Genomic DNA, 20,432 nt, shown 5'->3' with positions numbered 1-20,432 from the left:
CTTTTAAAATCCTGTTACGTGTCTATCTAATCAAAATTTTTAAATCATTTTGTAAACCAAATAATATGTAAATAATAAAAAATAGGCACATTAATCGACAGTTAATTAATAATTCAATTATCTTCAAACACATCTTTTTGTTTACAAATTTGATTTAAAAAATTTGATCTTCCTAACATTACCTTGTTTAACTAACTATGCTTATATTTATGCCTCCAACTCCAACTCCAACTCCAAGCTTGGAGGCATTATCCATTGTATTTCCACACATATGCCTCCAACTCCAAGCTTACCAATCATACAAAATATATAAAAGGTCTCTTAGTTTTATCGAATTCGAAATTGACTGTTTCTTTCATATGATTTGAGATTAATTTATCACTTGAATTTTATTTACAGTAACAAAGATAAAACAATTAGCTTACATAAACACGCACATTCATATTAATAACAAATTTAACCCAAAAATTAAATACAAATTAACAAATACCAAGTGCATTGCAGAAGCCAACAAAAACACATTTTGACAAATGGCAGATTCCAAATAAACCCTTCGTTATCTCTTAACTTTGCCGGCTCAGTTCATTTCGTTAACTCTTATATATATTCACTCCTTCCACCACCCAAAACGAAAACCTTTAAAATTTCTAAAGATAAATAAGTTGTATTTAACCAGTCTTTCATGTAAACACCAATATGACTAAATAACGTGCATGGAGGATGGAGCATTGTCACGTTTGATAAATTTTACGTAATTCCAGTAAATAAATATGATACATGTAAACGTTACTATACTTATTAAACATGACGTAAATTTTGACAAAAAACAAACATGATGCAAATATCTAAATTCATTTACGTTTATTGATATTTTGTAGTGATAATCTGTTTATTGCAAAATTATAATGATTTAACATTCTTCATTTGACCTCTCACACTCCTACTTCAAGATTTTTTTTTTTTTTTTTGACCGTAAAAATATTCAAATCATTTTTGTTTTATTGGCCACATATTTACCAAGTCAGAGTCGACGAGGGCATTTCAGTAATCCCACCTCGAAAATCCCATAAAGCCTCCTCATATGCCGGCAGAGGATCTAATTTGCCGCCATTTCAAATGTGGTGGTTTGTTTTTGGTCTCATCTCTTTCCCAAACAAACGCAGACAAATCAACTTCTCAAATCCTTCGTTTCTCACACACAAGTAATCAAAACACCTCTCTCTCTCTCTCTCTCTCTCTCTCTCTCTCTCTCTACATACACACACAGAGAATGAAGAACGATCAAATGGTGACAGACCAATCCCACAAACCCAGAAGAGCCAAATCCCGCGAAGTAAGCTCGCGGTTTCTATCATCGCCAACCACCACAGAAACCACCACGCTCCCGTCGCCGAACCACCCCATCTCGCCGGTCCGGCGCAAACCCGTTTCACCTTTCTCCGATGCCCGAAAACCCAAAACGCAGCTCGAGGATTCGGGCCCCACCCGCGGACTATGGCCCTCTTCAAACTCGTCGCACAAGAAGCTCGACACTCTCGCCGACCACCTCGGAAACGACAGGCGCGAAGATCGCGTCCAGCGTAAGGATTCAATCTTTGACAGAGGAAGGAGCTGCAGAGAGTTTGGTTCGTCGGATAATCCCAAGGAGAAAGGGAGAGAAAGCCCCAAAGAAAATCACTTACCGTTTCTTGGCGGGTCGATGAGATACACTGGAAAGTTCAGGTTTTCCAGAAAATCTAACTCTTCTTCTTCTTCTACTTCGTCCTCTTCCAGCAAGTTTTCAAGCAGTTCGAATGTGGCTGCTCCTCGGAGATTTTCAGTGGACGAAAATGCTCTGTATCAGAAACAATCTCGGAGAAATTCGGATGGTTTTCCGGATACCCTTGATTCAGAATCGGAATGCAGTGACGGCTCTTCAGGGATGATTATGGGGTCTCCGAATATTGGTTCAGCTGCTCGAAAATCGGGTGTAGAGGTTTCTTCCAAGTACATGAATGAGATACCTTTGAGGCATCGAAGAGGGACGTCGGATTCTAACATCGCAAATCCGATATCAGGAGACAAGTCTCCGAAGCTGAACAAATTCACCATTAAGAATGTGATGAGGAGGGCTCATTCTCTGACGGCGACAACACAGTGGGCGTTGTCGCCGGGAAGAACAGGGTCGCCGACGATGTCTGTGGAGAATAAGGGAGTACCAATGTCATTTTCGAGCTTGAAGCCTCCTACAAGTCCCTCGAAAACCAAACGGGTGGAGAAGTTGTTCAACATGGGGTTGGACTTGTTCAAGAGTAAAAAATCTTCTTCTTCTAATGTCTTTCTGGTGAGGTCTAATTCGGTTTCTTCGGGCTCAAGTATGGCAGAGATGGGTCATCAACTCCGCTTGCTTCATAATCGATATTTGCAGTGGCGTTTTGCAAATGCTAGAGCTGCTGTTGTGAACCAGAACATAGCAGATCAAGCACAGGTATGTCTCGGTGCAATTAGAAATAAAATCACTAAATATAAGTTATATTTAATTGTCAAAGTTTTCTATGCAAGACTTTTAACATTCTTCAACATTTGCAGGTCAATGTTTTATATGCTTGGGATGCTCTGATGAAGTTACGGCATTCCATGCTACAGAAGAAAGTGAAGTTACAAAAAGAAAGGCTTGACATGAGGCTGAACTTAATACTCTATTCTCAAGTGAGTAGCAAACTACGATACCTAAAGGTTTTCGTTACGAGGTTTGATGGTGTATAGATGTTTGGATTGATTCAAACAACCTGTGTTAATATGTTTGTAATTTGTGTAGCTTAAGCAATTGGATTCTTGGGGAGATATGGAAAGGCAACATATGGCAGCAGTTTGCATGATGAAAGAGTGCTTGCATTCTGTTGTCTGCAGGGTGCCTCTCGTTGAAGGTGCAGAGGTAGGGGAAAGGAAACTGACTCTAATCTTTTGTTTTTGGCAAAAGAGATGCATTTTTTCTGACAAAACCGAGTGCGAATGCAGGCGGACACTCAATCTGCTTCCGTTGCTCTTCGACATGCTTCGGATCTCACCACTTCCATTAAGTTGTTGCTTTGTAATTTCTCACCATTGGTATGCTTCAGTTGTTTTATAATGTTGTATACTTGGGATTCATGTAATGTGGACTTACATTGAAGCCGATTTTTGAACAGGCAGAGCAAGCTGCTCCGTTACTGTCAGAATTAGCGGAGGTGGTTGCACAGGAAAAATTGCTTTTAGAGGAGTGTCTTGAGCTTTTCAGAAACATTTCCATACTAGAGGTAATAAGCTAACTCTTTTTTCCTTACAAAAACGATACATGTTACAAAATTACACTTGCTAATGCTTAGTGTCACATGACTTATGAACCGCACCAAACTCCGAAAAACTGACTTGTTCCTTCTGATTTGTTCGGACAGATTGAAGAGAGGAGTTTGAAGTGCAGTGTAATTCAGTTAGAACTTTGGAAACAAGAACAAATTAATTAGCACGAACCAAGACAAATGACGATGTTATACAGCACACCAGCACGGGCGCTAAGTGACATCATATTTCCTAGAAATTGTTGGTTGGAAGATGACTGATGCATGAAACTGGCCTTTGTAATGTATATGTGAGTATAAGGTTCTGTAAATGAGCAAGAAAGTTTTGGTCATTAGCTGATTGAATCTCAATTTTCTTTTTACGTAGACACTGTCTTTCTCTTACGTTGCTTAGTAGGAATATCGCTCGTAATAAAAAAAATCGTAGATATACCATGTTTGGCTCTTACTGATTCTGCCTTCTTATCATGTGTGTTTTTGTAACATGTTGACAACATCTTTTTATGCTAGTTTTCACAGTAACGGCACTTCTCACATTGCAAACCCTAGATGAATTTGAATAATTCACGTGACTGTATGGCCGTCACACTCGAACTTTACTCAGGCCGGCCAGCTGCTGCAACAAAATGTTTAGTGGTCATCATGTTTCTTTTATTTAATTAATCCATTTGGTCAACACGTACTTATGTTTCAATTCACAGTTGTTGCTTGAGATGAAAATCAATGACGAAGTCAAACCCAATTCAAACGGTATCTCATTTAGGAGATGCAGCCATGTGGTAGTTCATGGGCAACCATGAATCCCAATTTCTCCTCCAATGTCCGTCCTCTTAACGAGTGAAGGTTGCTACAAGCCTCTCACCAATCCAAACCCGAAACGCCTACCTGCCAAACAGGAAAGTTGATCAAAATACTTGAGCTGCGAAGATGAACGATTTGTTTATGAGCGATTCGTTCAGGAGATACAAGGATCTTGAACGCCAAGTCTACATCGATGACATGCAGGAAGGAGGCGAGGCATGGAAAGAGACCGTCAATCTTGATGGATTCTTCAAGGAGATAGAGAATGTCCAACGTGATATGAGAGCTGTGGTGCAGCATTACAAGCGGTTAGAGGGAGCGAACGAGGAGACCAAGCTCGTCCACGATGCCAAGTCCATGAAGGGGCTTCGTGCACGGATGGATTCCGATGTTGAGCAGGTGTTGAAGTTGGTTAAACTCATCAAGGGGAAGCTAGAAAAGCTCGAACTCTCCAATGCCGATCAGCGAAAAGTTCCAGGGTGCGGCACAGGGTCATCTTCGGATCGAACAAGAACCTCAGTGCTCAATGGCTTGGCCAAGAAGCTAAAGGACATGATGGATGATTTTCAAGGATTAAGGGCCAAAATTGCATGCGAATACAAAGAGACAGTTCAAAGGAGGTACTTCACAATTACAGGTGAGAAGGCCAACAAGGAAACAATAGAGAATTTGATATCGAGCGGAGAGGGAGAGACATTGCTCCAGAAGGCGATCGAGGAGCAGGGCCACGGCCAAGTTTTGGACACGGTTCAAGAAATCCAAGAGAGGCTTGGTGCTGTGAAGGAGATGGAGAAGAGCCTCATTGAGCTCCACCAGGTGTTCCTTGACATGGCTGCACTCGTAGATGCACAAGGGCAGCAGTTGAACGACATTGAGAGCCACGTGGTGTGCGCCAATTCGTTCGTTAGGCGGGGAACCGTGCAGCTTGAGGTGGCTAAGGACTATCAGAAGAGTACCAGGAAGTGCACTTGCATTGCCATTGTTATTGGCACTTGTGTTATTGTCATTCTTCTTTTGCCTATTTTGCTTCACTTCAAGAGTTAACAAAAATATGCAACTGCCCTCTGCATTAACAAGAGTTGTATTCTTTGCACGTTTCTACATTGCTAGGCTTACATTGTATGAATTATTAATATCATTTTATCTCATAATTTAACTTTGAATTAATTAGGAGTGGATAATAAAACACTAAAACGGGCCTTGTTCTGACACTAATTAATTATGTAGGACTTGCTTCACATGACTATTGTTCTAAAAATCTCCGTCTAAAGACGCTTAGATCTTGCCTAGGCGTTAGTGGCAAGCTACCATCCTGATTAACTCCTAGGCCGTTTGAAAATTAAGAAAGAGCCTCTAGACAAGCCTAGTTGCCCGCCTAGCCTGCCTAGGTGACTCTCACTTTATAAAAAAATAGATAACTTTAATTTTGCATTTTATTTTATTTTTCAATATATTGTAAGAGGTTTGTTAAATAATTAGATGAACACTCATTATATGTTTGTTCCTCATATTTTCAATATGTTCTAAATTTTATAAGCTATATGTCATTCTATTTTACAGTTTATGTATTCTAGTACGATTATGTATTTTTTAAGTATAAGTAAATATTTATTTATATGTTAGATAATAAATTTAATTAAAATTAAAAAGAGGGCCTAAACCCTTGCCTTCGCCCGATTAGCGTCGCTTTTTAAAACCTTGTCATTCACGTTGCGTGAGTCTCTGGTACATATCAAAAGCTAATGTTCAACTACAACGTGACAACCTGAAACTTCATTTGAACACGATTTAAATAGAAGAAGGCGATTAAGATAAGTGAAACTTCATTAAACTGTAAAACAAATTCAGTAAAAATTTTCTTTCCGATTAGGGCTGGTACATTCTTAGCTGAAATCAACTAGATTTTCAAGTTTTTAAGAACGTTTTGTATAAGAGAACTGATATGTAATTAGACATCAAGACTAAAACAATCACATTTTTTATATTTTTTATGTGACTAAGTTGAAACGCATAACGTTCTGTGATATATTTAAAAAATCGTTATTCTACAATTCTCGTTTCATGTAAATTTTCTTTTGTAAGTCGGCTTAGTTTGTCACCCTTGGGCTTACAAGGACTAACCCAACCCAAGTATAGGTCCCAACCGCGCTCCATCAGTAATTAGCCCAGACGACGTCGTTTTTTTCTGCGGGCAAGCCTCTTTCTATAACCAAAGCAGTTCCTCGCATTTCCCTTTCTCGCTCCTCTCTCCCTCTCTCTCATTTGAAGCTCAAAGCCATGGCTACTCTAACGGCGGCCGCAGCTCGTCAACTCGCCACTTCAAGTCGCATCTCCACGGCGAGAACCTCGTCTCTCCCTTCCAATATAATCCACCGCCGCGGCCTCGCCGGCGCTGCTGGTAATAATCGCAAATTTTCAATCTTGTGTTTCGTGTATTACTTGATCTCCGATCTGATTTTTTAGCTGATTTGGTTTTCTACCACAAAAAATGTGAAATTTTTAGATCACCATGGACCCCCAAAGGTTAACGTCTGGCAAGACCCATTGAGCCCATCTAAATGGAAGGAAGAGCATGTCAGTCTCTCTCTCCCCCTACATTTTTTGGTCTTCGATCTCATGAATTTATATATGTGTGTGTGTGTGTAATATGTATGCATGCATGTATTTATTGTTTTGGTATTCAATTTCATGAAATTAGTTACTTGTTAAATTTTGGGTTGTGATGATTTTTCTGGGTTTTGATTTTACCCATTTGTTTGGAATTGACAATCATAAAGAAAAAAAAAAAAATTTTTATGGATTAAGAAGTGTAGCATGATCAATATATAATCAGAAGATGCATTTTTTGTTGTTTTGGGTTTGAACTGTTTTATCTTCTGAGTTATGATTTATATTGTGACGAAAAGAGTGATGATTTTCTTAAATATAAACATGGTAAAAGAGAGTATTAGTTACAGATTAGTGGTTTTACACGTCACCTCGTTGAAGTTGATTAGTGTTGTTCTTGAACCACTAGTATGATAGAAATTAGTTGACACATTAAGTTGTCTTGACTGGGTTCGGTACTTTTGCAGTTTGTAATTGTCTCCTTATCTGCCTGGGGTCTACTCATCTTTGGAGGTTACAAGTTCTTCACTGGAGGCAAAGGCAAGAAAGAAGAGGTACTTCAGATTTCTTTCTCCCTTTAGCACTATGATATTGTTGTGGTGGGTTATGAGCCTAGGCATCGGATATCCTAAGCAACATTGTTGTGGTTATTTGAATGAACAATGGTTTTTATGTAAATGAACGTGGGCAGCGGCTCATGGTCCTGATTTTGGTGTAGTCAATTAGATATGCGTTTATATGACCGTTCACTTTCCCATTCTAGTGAAATGTTGTTCTTCTACTTTTTTTTTTTTTTCCAGCTTATAGATTTGTTCACTCTGTGCATGCTGAAAAGTAACTAGGACTCCAAATACGTAATTACATTACCCATGTTGCATCTCCCATTTTATACTGTTTAGATAAATGATTGTTCTCCTTATGCCCCTTCATCATATTTTCCTGTATATTGTGTGCTTTTGGTTGTCGGATAGAGATGGTGTTGTATTAAATGGTTAGTGGTTCATCTATGAGAAAATTTACAAATATAATCATCAGATGAATTGGACAATGTGTAACACGCCTATTTGCAATCTTCAAGTTGTTCGCATATGGTCAGTTGATCGGATTATCATGGGAGTTGTTTTTTAAAAAATGCGTGTGTGTGTAGATAATAAAATCATGGTGTGTTGTTTTGTTTCTAGTGTCTGCATAGAGCTAACAATGGATTAGGTTCGGTGAATTTAGGACGAGTCTGGTTTTTATAGAGTGCTTCTATCTGTCATGAAGCATGCAATTTAGCTTTTTCTATAATGTGTTCCACTATATTGGGGGACTGTTGTAGTATCTGGGAGAAGAGGAAGACAAAAAACACGTTTGGATTGAATTAGGTAAACATAACTGGAGGTGGCCTTGGCATTTTAATATGGAACGGGGTCACTGATGTAACTCTTGTCTTGTTTTCGACTGTAATTTTAGCTTTTGCTGACTAAAATTCTTGTTTATTTTCAGAACCTTGTGGAAGCAAAGCACTGAGGTTTGGAGTTTTAGATATTCCCAGAACTTCTTCGTGATAACGAGTTTGCTTGGATATAACATGTCTTCGTATTTCTTTCTCATTGTCAGAAAATGATCTATGATCGGTCTGTGGAGATCGATCCATTGAAAAAGTTGAGGTCAATGGTTTTGTTGGGAGTTCATGCCCCTGTCGAGTTGTGCTCTTTTTGTAGTTGCTTTTACGATCCCATGAGTTAACTTTTCATGTTTTCAATAATATAATGGCATCCTTCGTACAAATTCTTTAGATGGTGAAGCACAACCCAATCAGACCCGTAATCAATACTTCATAATCTCTATTTACCCCCGTGCTCTTTCGATTTTCCACCTTCAAGTTTCTGTTTCCTATCATCTGCTTTTTCAGGGTTTTGAAGCTCCCAAAGAATGCACGGGGTTGATCATCGCTTGTTACTTTCCAGTTTAAAGCTGCTTCCTCTTATTTGCCCACAGACCTACTCTGATCATCCATGAAGAATCTCCTGCTACTCACACTTTCCACTCGATTGGTCTTATAATTTCCCTTCTTCTCCTCCCTCCTATACCTTCACGTTGATCTCCATTTCTGTCGTCTCTCGCCGCTGCTAAAGCCATGCCTCCCTGTCACTCGACCCCTCACCTTTCTCAAAGCTCTCTTGCGTTTCCAACTCCCACCACCCGCAGTCACATTAAGGCCACTGCGGCCATCTCTAATGGAATGGACTAAAGGTCCAACAAACCAAAAAATAGCTTCATTTGTCAAAAAACTTACTTCCAATCAAAGATTGAGCTATAATTTTATGGAGCTTGCTAGGCCATTATTTGGCCAAAAGGGTATTAGGCTGGCTAAATGTAGCTCCCTCTTAACTCTTTTTTTAGGGCTTAAATCTTTAGTTTCGATAATTGATTTAAATTTATGGCTGGATTTGAAAACATTCAACAGTAATTTAATAAATTTAAACTATAAACTTAAAATTAATAAATTATTAAGGGGTTTATGTTTAACCTTTTCGGCTAGAGATAGTATATAAGTATATCTTGACACTGTTAATTTAAACATAAATTTTGCAGGGTTGTAATTTTGGATGGAGCTATATTGAGCCCTTTCGGTTTGGAGATAGCCTAAATTTCTGCCTCTCACCTGGTTCAAAAACATTCCGCTCTCCCATTTCCTGTGGTCTTAGTTTCTTCGCCGTCATCAACTTTCTCATCAACATATTTTCCTCCACCATCTTTCAATCCTCACCTTTCTTTCCTTGGCCTCGTATTCGTTGCTGCCATTCTTGGCATACCCTTCCTTCCTTAAATTATTGTAATAATTGTGAACTCTCTCCTATCCCCTAATAATAGTAAAAAAAATTTAAAAAAAAAACCAAGAATGAAAGAATAAAAATAAATATTTGTGTCCAAAAAAATCCCAAAGTACTTTATTTTCTTATTTAATTATTTTATTTTTGTAAGGCCACAACATAATTGGAAGCCCATATTACCCTGGATACCAAATTGGGTTAAGGCCCAATTACAAGCTTCCAAAGCCCGATCCAAATTCACAACCCGCACCCACTACCGCCAATTCCAGTCATTCGCGAACAGCTCTTTGTGGTCTCGACGGACAGTCCCGCAAACAACAGAGGCAACTACTTCACCGTATAAAACCTTTATCTGTTTACTCCTCTGAAATCGCCTTCCATGGCGGACGACGACATCTTTGGCGAAGATTTTTTGAATTTGGAAGCGAACCATCAAAAGGAAGGCTTCGACGAAGGCTACAGAGAAGGCTTGATCGCCGGAAAGGAGGAGGCGAAGCCGACGGGGATCAAAACTGGGTTCGAGGTGGGCGAGGAACTCGGGTTCTACAAGGGATGCGTGGATGTATGGAACTCAGCGATCTGGGTCGATCCGACACGGTTCTCGCACCGGGTCCAGAAGACCGTGAGGCAGATGGAGGAGCTGATTGAGAAGTACCCGATCATGGAACCCGAGGACGAGAGCGTCGGGGATGTGATGGAGGCTCTGAGGTTGAAGTTCCGGGCGGTTTGTGCTTCGTTGGGTGTGAAATTGGAGTATAAGGGGTACCCAAAATCTGCTTCTGAGGCTACGGAGACGTCGTTTTGAGATGGTTTGTTGTCGTTCTGATGGAATTAGGGTTAAAGGTGGAAGCTTTGGTACTTATGGGGAGTGTTGGTGTTCTTGATATGTACTGCTGAAATTGTTTTTGGTTCTGCTGTGACTAGTTTAGTCTAAATTAGATACAATTTACGGGTCTTAGCTTTTCGATTTGTGGATGCATTTTGCTTATGACAATGTTATGAATTCTGTTGTTTCATCGACTTGTTGTGCAAGAAATGTTCGAAAATTTTATCCAGCAGAGCATGGTTTTTTGCGAATTTCGGTTTTTGTTGAGATGGTTTTGTCATCAGCCACAAGTAGATAGCTGAATTAGTGGCTGAGGTTAGAGGAGATTGTGAATCTGTGATCAGATAAGAACAATGTCCACATTGTTTTCTGGTGGTGTTTTTCATTATTGTAATCTGTAGGATTTTTTTGCAGTTGGTGATGAGCAGGAGGGAGGGAACATGTTGAAGGCGATGCTTGGTTGCTGCAAGGTTTACATATCCGAGAGCAGAAACAGGGCAGCGCTGGACTCGATCGAACGGGCTGCTAAGCTGTTCTCGGAAGCACGGATTGTGAATAAGTTTGAAGATGAGACTTACAACAGAGTTGGTTACACACTTATCTCTAAGTTGGCTCCAAAGCCGTCTGCGGATCGTTGTCCCTTGAGGATGGCAGTGCTTGCCATGGTTAAAGCTGCTTTTGAAACAATTGATGTCGAGTCGCATTGTGGAAGTCATCCCCGGCTCGGAGTTGTGGATCATATATGCTTTCATCCCCTGCTTGGTGCTTCTTTGGACCAAGTTGCTGGGGTTGCAAACTCTTTGGTTGAAGATGTTGGCTCTAGTTTTCAAGGTTTGCTTTCGTTCTCTTCTTTTCGTAGTTTTGATGCTCCTAAACAAATTATATGATTCTTATAAACAGTAATTCGAACGACATGCGATCAGTTCACGTACTATATCAATTGCTAATAATCTTAAATGTGGCCTGCAGTCCCTACTTTTCTGTATGGAGCTGCCCATGATGAGGGAAGAACACTTGATTCAGTCTGGAGAGAGTTAGGTTTTCAAGCCGAATTCTAGCGGAGAACAGTGGGTAGGGGGACCGAAATCAAATTAATTGGCGCTGGAGCCGGACTAGGGTCCTCAAGTAACTCAAGGAAAAGGTGTCATTGTGATTGGAGCAACTCGGTGGGTTGATAACTATAATGTTCCTGTCGTCTCTACTGATATCGCTTCTGTTCGTAGAATTGCAAAACACATGAGCGGCAGAGGGACTGGTCTTGCCTCGGTTCAAGCCATGGCACCTGCGCATGGTGAATCCGTCATTGAAGTAGCTTGCAATTTGTTGGAACCAGAGAAGGTTGGAGGAGATAGGGTTCAACTTGAAGTTGAGAGGCTTGCAAAGGAAGAGGGTATGAGAGTTGGGAAAGGCTACTTTATTGATTTTTCTCAGGAAAGATTAATTGAAAGTCACTTGAAATCAGATTCGAGTACAAACAAAATGTGTTTCTAAATTGTAAAAGCACTTTTGATGATACATATTACTTCTAATAAAAGCGCTTTTAGCTTAAGCTTTTTTTATTCTTACAAAAACACTCCTAAATGAACCCATATCTTTGTCAGATTGCCTTCCAGCTCGTGACGAGGCTTCATAACTCGTTGGTTGAAGTTTCTCCATCCATCGTTGTCAACTCAATATTTAAGTATGTCATTTAGTACTATGTTCTAGAAGTAACAGGTCTTAAGTTCGATTCTCGTCAAAAACAAATTCGAACTACATTATCGTTAGCTCCTAAAAAATAAAAAATAAAAATAAAAACTCAATATCCAAACATTGGTTTCCCTTTCCTTTTTCTTTTTTTCTTTTTACTTTTTCTTCTGTTAACTTGAAACTTTGTCATTGTTCTTAGTGTGTATTTAAATCCTATCTTTGTTGTTATTATTGGAATCTATTTAAAACATTATTTGTTTTTCGAGTCGTAGAAACAGCCTTGTTGCAAAGTAAGGGTAAAATGACATACGATAGAGATTCCTCTTCCAATCCTCACAAAGTGAGGAGCCTTGTTGACTTGAAATCGCCTTCAATCTTATATATTTATAGAACAAGTATAGAAGTTGTATTTGGTGCTTAATTGTAGTATAACTCCATAGTTCATCTCCAATGGAGAGGGTTAAAGGTTCAAAAGCCAAAAAATAACTTGATTTGCCTAAAAATTCATCTTCAACCAATGACTGGACTATAGTTGTATAGAGTCTACTAGACCATTATTTGGCCAAAGGGGCATCAGGCTGGTTAAATATAGCCCCCTTCTAGGCTTTTTTTATTATTTATAATCAGCTCCTCAGTTGTAATAATTGATTCAAATTCAATGGTTAGATTTGAAAATATCCAATGATAATTTAACTAAATTAACCAATAAATTTAAAGTATAAACTTAAAACTAATCAGTTATTGAGAGGGCTATGTTTAGCCCCTTTGGTTGAAAATTGTATATGAGTATGACCTGACACTACGATCTATTGCTATCTCTTTTCACTTGTAAGTAAAAGGTCTTCGCTTCGATTCTCGCTAAAGATGATTTTGAACCACATTATTGCTAACCCATTGTGAGATTTAACTTACTCCCCTCCCTCTTAATGTAGATAATTAATATCATTTGTTCAAAAAGTTTTTTTCTTGCAGGGCTAATTCTGGACGGGCTATATTTAGTCATTTTGGTTAGAGATGGCCTTAAAAAAAACATTTTGTTTCCACCGAGCTAAAATAATTTGTCGATGTCCTTGGTAAACCAAAGTCATTGTTTAATAGCCAGTTTGCTTCAATTTCCATAATACAAAGTCCAAATTAAAGAATTAGTTATGATTAAGAAACAACTTTCCTTCTTTATCTATGGATCCTTACTCATACTCATTCAATTAGAATTATTGATCTAATTAAACAAAAATTGTGTTTCAAAATCATATAATCCAAATTTTCAAGTTTTAATTGATTATTGGATACAAATCAATTAGTGGATACAAATCACGAGAATGTATATTCTTTGTCAAATTTTTCATTAAGAGGTAAATGATTAAATCTTTTTAAGAAACACAGCTTTTGATCTGAATGAAATATTAATCAAATCGAAAGACTCTTTAAATATATAAAGGATTATACAACAAGTCACACTTTTATTACTTAACCATGTGCTCCATCTTTTCATCTAAATTCGAATTTTTTACTTTATAATTATTTTGTTAAAAAAAACTGAAATAATAAAGTAGAACATTTTGGATGCTTCTTCTTTCACACATGGCTTTGTAGTTTGCGCCGCACGTTTATGGTAAAGACAAATAGAGCTTGCTTAGGTGTTGGTATGCAACAAGAGTGACAAGAGACCATCATCTGCTTTCCAAGTCATCTGCTTCTGGATTTTTACAGTAACTTGCAGTCATACAAAAGGTGCTGAATAAGACAGCAGCTTATGTGCTAAGCTGCTTTTAATCACTTTCACCATGTGGGTTGTTTATTTATTATATATAGAGCATGGAGGGACAGTTGCTTACACGGATGTCGGACCCATGCTGACTCATAGAACATGGCTTTTATATAAAAGCACTTCCCAGACTGTCAGGTCTCAGAAACAGAACATAATTTCAGCTGCAAAGTTTAAACATTGGAGAAAAAAAGGAAAATGGATTTTAGCCAAGGCTGCAAGGTAACAGACTAACTTCTTTTTCAGCTGTAGAATCATTCACTTCAATGTCATGGGGGAGATTCTTCAGTCTCTCCCCGACGCCACTCGTGTATCCCTTCTTGTTGTATCTCTCATCAAGTCATGTAATTATGTTACTTGATCATTGTCATATAACGAGAGAAATAAATGAGATATATACGTTTCTCCAGTTGCATGCAAGATTATCTCCGATTTCGTGCCAATTATACGTGTGATTTGTAGATTTGTTGGGACCAAACCATCTATCCCTTGAAATTAACCTAGTTCTAAATTTTAAGGTTGCTTACTTTATTTGTAATGTTCGTTAGACAAATAAGATTTCTTGCAAATGGAAAATTATGAGCTGCTAATCAAAGCTTTCCTGTTGGCTAATGCCTGCTGGAGAAGGATCAACCAGATGAAACTGCATTCATAATTGATAAACAATAACAGCCGTACACTTGTCAGTTGATTAGTGCAAACTCATGACGTATGATGTGATTCTTATAAATAATCGTGTGATTAAGACCATTTTAATTTCTTGATAATGTTCCATTATTTTAGTTGACGTAAAGTTCACTGCATAATGCAGACGTAACTATGATAGAATATCTGTTCCTTTGCACTTGATTTCAAACTTCTCTTTCGATAAATTAGATAGTGTACAATGTCGATTTAGGTACATTTTCATCTTCTAGGACACGATGTACAGATCTGTCTTAGTAAAAATCATGAATGAGACGAATGTTGTTATTGACACTACGACAAGAAGAAGAAAACCATAGACCAGTCCATGCTATTGTGCTGCAAGCATTTCATATCTGAATTACGAAACCTCGCTGTTCTCGACGCCATTGAAAGTGCTGCCAGGCTACCCGAAGTCCGTCATCATTAACAAGTTTGAGGACCGAGCATACAATAGGGTCTGGTACACTATAGTGTCATATGTTATGCATGATAGCACAGGAAGTGCCGTGTATAGCCCCTTGCAGCAAACTGTCATGAAAATGGCTGAAGCGGCATTTGGAGCCATCAACCTTGAGCAGCACTCCGGGGCTCACCCTCGGTTGGGGGTTGTCGACGACATTGTCTTCCACCCGTTTGCTCGGGCATCATTGGATGAAGCTGCTTGGCTTGCTAAGGCAGTGGCAGTGGACATTGGCAATATATTCCAAGGTTGGTCCTAAGGTTTCAAACACCACTTTTATGTTGAGTTTGAATCTCTCTTCCCGTAGTTTATATTAATTTAGCATAGATTGTAAGAGAAACTCATTTTTAATTATGTACTGCAGAACCAGTTCGTATGCTGCAGCACACCTTACAGGCAAGGCACTAGACACAATCGGGCGTGAGCTAGGCTACTACAAACCCAATTTCATGGGGAGCCAATGGGCAGGATGGCCCATGCCAGACGTTCTCCAAGAAAAGCCCACTGAAGGCCCAACAAACGTATCCCCGGCAAGAGGGAATCTCAATGATCAGGGGACGTCCGTGGGTTACCTTGTACAACATTCCCGTCTTGTCCACGGATGTTGCGGCCACTCAACTGGTTGCACGGATGGTGAACGCCTGAGGGGGCGGACTTCCAACCGTGCAAACACCAGGCCTTGTGCATGGTGAGGACTCAACAGAGATGCTTGCGGCACAAGAAGGGTTGGATGCAGAGAAGGGGTACTTCACTGGTCACTCACCGGATATGATTATTGAAAAATACATGAAACTCATTTCATCTGCAGAACAATAATGCCAAGTGGATATTGTGAACTCGCATCTTCTATTTATATTTCTCAAAAAACAAAAAAAAAAAAAATTAATGTCATTTTACATCAGCCTTGTAAATATATGGTACAGTAATGTACATTTGGGTTCTTTTGTTCCAACTCTTACCTCTGCTCTGTCATGTACATTGCTTTCTTCGAAAATCTTCGGATAATAGTGTGTGAAGCAGCTCTTGGAACCTCTCTGAACCAGGACCTGGCTTAAACACCGAATCATTACCACGCACCGAGCATGGGTCAGCCCCGCCTTCAGGGCTGCCTATGCACCACCCCCCAGGCGCAAACCGGCTTGTGCGACCTAGAAGCTCTTTATCAATTTTGTCTAACACTGGGTCATCCTTTGCAAACTTTCGAGCAAAGGGAGCGTTGCTCTTTACCATTTTGTCAAAGTCCTTCATTGATAAAGAGATGGGATGCTGCTTAGGTGGTCTGTCCCAAGCAATGTAGTGGAGATCATGACTTATTGCAGTGTGGCGATATTGCTCATTGTTGCAAATAACAGTATGAAAATAGCCTTCCGGAGAAGAAACAAAATTTGTGTAGTACATAAGGATCGTGCGTGGGAGGTTATCCCATCCCCATATACAATACTCAAGAAATGATCGCGTTAGCATTACCCACGCTGAACCTGCACGCAAAGAGAAATGCAAAACGAGGGAAGCTATTTATTTAAATAGAGATTGACTGCTAATTTCAAAATGAAAATTGAAGTCATAAAGACTATTTCTAATCAGCCAAGTGAATCACAACTTGCAGAAGAAACAGAATTTGACATGTAAAGTGTTCATCTTCGTTCCATATCCCCCCTTTGTCGGCGCTGAGGAAGGCGGATAGTTCTGGTGGATCATTAGACATACACACACACACACACACATATACATACACAATTTTACTGGCATGTGATTTCTTTTCACAGCAAATCAGACTAGACCCACCTTCAATCCTGGTTCTTGTCCAATCCAATTTATCAGTGTGATCATTTAGCCCCAAGTAGGACGATTAAATGAGCGGGAAAAAAAGCATTTCCATTCTAATACTTATTAAGTTTGGAAATATGTTTATGCTATGTAATTTTATAATCATTAAACAAAAAAATGCAATAAAAACTTCATATAAATGAAAATGGGCTGACAGTTATAAAGTGTGCACATATAAAGGGTGCTCTATATGTATGTGTATACATATATACCTGTAAACAACTTAAATGATGTAGGAAGTGATCGGCGCTGAGTAGTCAGTGCAAGGTCAGATTTTTTTGATAAGTACAGGCCTGGGTCAATTATGATTGGTTTTGCTCGTTGGTTCCTACAAAATAAGGCATTATAGCATAACCATGATTATGTAATGGTTAACTCCAAAAATGAAATACTCTCTTGTTAGGCTATATGCACTTTACTTACAGTTTCCATCCAGTGATCTGCATGTGTTCAATAAAGTTGATATTTCTGGAAAGATTGGAGAAAGCATGAAGCAAATCTACACCATTAGGAAACCGATCAATGAACACAGACTGAAAATCGTCACATGACATACATTAGACTGTATCACACAGGCACAAAGCTAAATACCAAAAGTTCTGGGTGCAGCTTAATTAAAGAGTGTTCATGAGATTAAACTGGTAAATCAACAGGACGGAGCAGTTTTCACTCCTAGAACCAGAAAAACTCCCGTAAATGAAAGGTAGATAGATAGGCATCAGAACTGAATGTCCCAAACTAATATCTTTGAAAAATTATGATAACTGCCTTGTAGGACTCTAGCACACCGGCTTTTGAGTATTTCATAATCATAGGCAGGAACAGTCAATGAAAACAGACTTCATCAGGTATTCGAAGAAAAATGTCAATTCATGGGGTACCGATAGAGCACTGTGTATTAGCAGGCAAAACTTAGGTATACATAGGGTTCATTAACAAACAATAATTATCAACAATTGCGACATAGTAAGAGATACAGAATATATTGATTCATCAGCAGCCACAAACTCTGCTAGCACACTACGAGGGTTGAAAAGTTTGTCTTTTGAAATCCCCAACCCATCAATCTCAACAATAAACTCATTTTAACCCATCACCATATACAGAACCCCGCTTTCCCTTTCTGAGAAAGTCCGTTATAATTAGAAGTAGCATAATGGAGAACATGCAGCTACACAAATCCACACTACGACAACTAATGCTTCACAATTCAGGCAAAAAACAAAGTTCTTAAAATGAAGAATGTGGCCAGCAACGTTTTAACAGGCCATATAGAAGAAAAGAAACTCAATTCAAGTAATGGAATTGCTACCACATGCACAAAATATGTATCAAATATCTCTAACTATCGAGGCAGGAAACCTTATGCAAGCATACTACAAGATCGATCATGATAAAAAAAAGTAACAACAAGCAAAGAGAAAAGTCTGATACCATCTTGTGTCATGAGAGGATAATCTGATGCACTGAGGTTTATAAACCAGTCCCACTCTGAGCTCTCCTTTAATAGAATGGAAATGGCTTGCAGAGTACAAGCAATCATCGTAGGGCCCTTATAAGTCACCAAATTGGATTGAGACATAACACGTACATTCTCCACGTCGCGAAAAGTAAGATCAGCCCTCACTAAACTTGCCAATTCCAACCTTTCACGAGGCGGAGCCTCAAGATCCAAATGCAGGATATATTGATTTCTTGGATGATACACCGCGCTTAAAGTCCTCATCATCCTATGACTATCACCCCTTGTGCCGGATATAAGATACGCAAATCTAGGTGCCCCAATTTTGGAACTCCCATTGGTGTCCAATGATGTTTTCAAATCAGATTCGACATAATACCCACTTGGGTCATCTGATTTTGCGAAGGGAATAATGTCGAATGACAAATTCTCTCCATCGTGTGGGGAGGTAAAGAGCCCGGAAATGGCGGAGAAATAGAGGGTAATGAATATGATAAAGCTAGTAATGAATGGAATAACCCAATTCCTATCCCCAATCACCCTTGCTGAGTGATGATTCACATACTTCCTCATACTCGTTTACGGTTCCTGTCTAACTAAACTTCGGCTTAGAACCCTAAAACTCTATCAGCTCACAAACCCAGAAAGGTTTATCAAATGCAAATCAAAACCCACATATATCCTGAAGATTCTAGAGCTAAAGAGGAGTAAGGAGGTTCGGTTACCGAACCCAAAACGCCATTTTAATCAGCAAATGAATAACATCAAAGGCGGGGGTTCACAATTTTCAGCAATAAAAAACATGGGTTTCGATCAAAATTGCATAAATTACAGAACTTGGAAATTGAGGAGCTACGATTGCCAAAAGGGCAGGGGAAAAATGTATACTTTTTATAAAAATAGATGCTTACAGTGATACGTTGGCATTGAGGAGAAACGTCAAAATGAAAGATTTCAGTTTCAGAGTTTCATGAATGGTGAACGTCTGTGTCGGCTAACTAACTCAGATCTAACTTACCCAAAATTGTATACAAAGCCAAAGTTCTAAGCATAGAAGCTTCAAGCCATGAAGTTTGGCAGAGGGGAGAGAGAGAGAGAGAGAGAGAGAGGGGACCCAGAAAAGATTCAGAAACAAGAAACAGCCATAGAGAGAGAGCTCGAGGCTCGATACAGAAATTTGAAGGTTCAAGTGATAGACTTTTGGTAATGTGGTGATCAAAAAGTGGGCAGCTTTGAGAGAAAATTAGGGTAGAGTAGAGAGGGAGGGGAATCATGGGTGATTAAGTACATGAATACTTTGCTTTAATTGGGGGCAAAAGCAGAGTTTAATTAATCAGCTGATAATTGTTTTAGAGTTAATTAGATTATAGGAAGATGAATGTACAAGCTACAAGTAATGACATCAAAGATGTAAAAACCCCACCTCCATTATATTGGATTCTAATAAAGTCCTTGTACTTGGTAAATGACATTTGTTATTATAAAACACTATCTCAAATTCCTTTTTAAACCAAACGCGTAACGTTCTATAATTTATACAGTCTATCCTATTTAATAGAACAAAATTTTATTATTGTTGTTGGATAAGGATGTTTAAGAAAAAAAAAAATGCATTGTTATTGATATTATAAAATCAATGATGATGCACTATTTTTTATAATTATTAAACATTTGATCTTTTTTAAGTTTTAATAACAATTTCTAATGGAAACTACTCCTACAATATTATAATATAGCTCATATAGTTTTTAATTATTGAGGAATTATGACATTATACCTTTACATAGGTGAGGATAAGCTATGGCCCCATACTTAAATGCAATGAAAATGTTTGGTGAGATTTTGACAATGGATCACCCTAACTATATGAAATGACTATCTCATAAACAAAATTCACAATATTGTATTTAAGCAGATAAAATAACAAGGTGCGACTCACATATGTCATGTATCTTGGAGCGAGGATTTTGATATCCACAACCAAAAAACAAAACTTGCAGTCTCTATTTTTGTTGTGCTTATGGTATACCACTAATTTGTACATTATAATTCACTTCGTAATTAAAGAGTGCTTCTAATTAAATGGTTATGCGTATAGTTTTTGCTGCTAGTCTATATTGTGATAGCTTAGATGGTATTTTTCTATGCTAATCTGTGTTTTACTTGTGTTTT

The 20,432-nt window shown here is 38.6% G+C and overlaps 7 protein-coding genes across 8 annotated transcripts; 6 read left to right on the top strand and 1 right to left on the bottom strand.

Annotated features, from left to right (window-relative positions):
• The first annotated feature begins 888 nt into the window (after positions 1-888).
• Positions 889-3,482, top strand: LOC103942977 (QWRF motif-containing protein 3). Its single transcript, XM_018646402.2, has 6 exons — positions 889-2,467; positions 2,569-2,688; positions 2,798-2,914; positions 2,998-3,087; positions 3,168-3,275; positions 3,414-3,482. The coding sequence occupies exons 1-6, from the start codon at positions 1,082-1,084 to the stop codon at positions 3,480-3,482; spliced, it is 1,890 nt and encodes a 629-aa protein (XP_018501918.2). The 5' UTR covers positions 889-1,081.
• Positions 3,483-3,946: 464 nt separating this feature from the next.
• Positions 3,947-5,174, top strand: LOC103942978 (syntaxin-124-like). Its single transcript, XM_048579112.1, has one exon. It carries the CDS (start codon positions 4,245-4,247, stop codon positions 5,160-5,162), a length of 918 nt encoding a protein of 305 aa, XP_048435069.1. The 5' UTR covers positions 3,947-4,244; the 3' UTR covers positions 5,163-5,174.
• Positions 5,175-6,340: 1,166 nt separating this feature from the next.
• Positions 6,341-8,498, top strand: LOC103942205. 2 transcript variants are annotated; one of them, XM_009352412.3, is made up of 4 exons: positions 6,344-6,516; positions 6,622-6,692; positions 7,193-7,279; positions 8,214-8,498. In XM_009352412.3, exons 1-4 carry the CDS (start codon positions 6,396-6,398, stop codon positions 8,235-8,237), a joined length of 303 nt encoding a protein of 100 aa, XP_009350687.1. In that variant the 5' UTR covers positions 6,344-6,395; the 3' UTR covers positions 8,238-8,498. The 2 variants fall into 2 exon arrangements, with proteins under 2 accessions (XP_009350681.2, XP_009350687.1); XM_009352406.3 differs by lacking the exon at positions 8,214-8,498 and having other exon boundaries at positions 6,341-6,516; positions 7,193-7,321.
• A 1,308-nt stretch (positions 8,499-9,806) lies between these two features.
• Positions 9,807-10,602, top strand: LOC125467850 (protein LTO1 homolog). Its single transcript, XM_048579113.1, has one exon. It carries the CDS (start codon positions 9,924-9,926, stop codon positions 10,347-10,349), a length of 426 nt encoding a protein of 141 aa, XP_048435070.1. The 5' UTR covers positions 9,807-9,923; the 3' UTR covers positions 10,350-10,602.
• A 146-nt stretch (positions 10,603-10,748) lies between these two features.
• On the top strand, positions 10,749-11,919 carry LOC103942184 (formimidoyltransferase-cyclodeaminase). Its single transcript, XM_018646187.2, is given in 3 exon segments — positions 10,749-11,201; positions 11,340-11,409; positions 11,411-11,919. Coding segments are annotated over 3 exon segments (912 nt in total). The 5' UTR covers positions 10,749-10,810; the 3' UTR covers positions 11,862-11,919.
• A 2,659-nt stretch (positions 11,920-14,578) lies between these two features.
• LOC103942979 (glutamate formimidoyltransferase-like) lies at positions 14,579-15,661 on the top strand. The gene is given in 3 exon segments (XM_048579111.1): positions 14,579-14,916; positions 14,918-15,219; positions 15,336-15,661. Coding segments are annotated over 3 exon segments (426 nt in total). The 5' UTR covers positions 14,579-14,836; the 3' UTR covers positions 15,380-15,661.
• Positions 15,662-15,798: 137 nt separating this feature from the next.
• Positions 15,799-19,621, bottom strand: LOC103942222 (beta-glucuronosyltransferase GlcAT14A). The gene is made up of 4 exons (XM_009352424.3): positions 18,233-19,621; positions 17,222-17,297; positions 17,011-17,126; positions 15,799-16,449 (listed from the first exon to the last, which is right to left on the bottom strand). Exons 1-4 carry the CDS (start codon positions 18,831-18,833, stop codon positions 15,941-15,943), a joined length of 1,302 nt encoding a protein of 433 aa, XP_009350699.2. The 5' UTR covers positions 18,834-19,621; the 3' UTR covers positions 15,799-15,940.
• Positions 19,622-20,432: the final 811 nt, after the last annotated feature.

The sequence above is a fragment of a genome, unplaced genomic scaffold (genome assembly GCF_019419815.1).
Source record: "Pyrus x bretschneideri cultivar Hongxiangsu unplaced genomic scaffold, Pyrus_bretschneideri_v1 Contig13, whole genome shotgun sequence".
Taxonomy (NCBI): domain Eukaryota; kingdom Viridiplantae; phylum Streptophyta; class Magnoliopsida; order Rosales; family Rosaceae; genus Pyrus; species Pyrus x bretschneideri.
The sequence above is the reverse complement of the archived record's forward strand: the minus strand, read 5'-3'. Positions and strand labels throughout refer to the sequence as shown.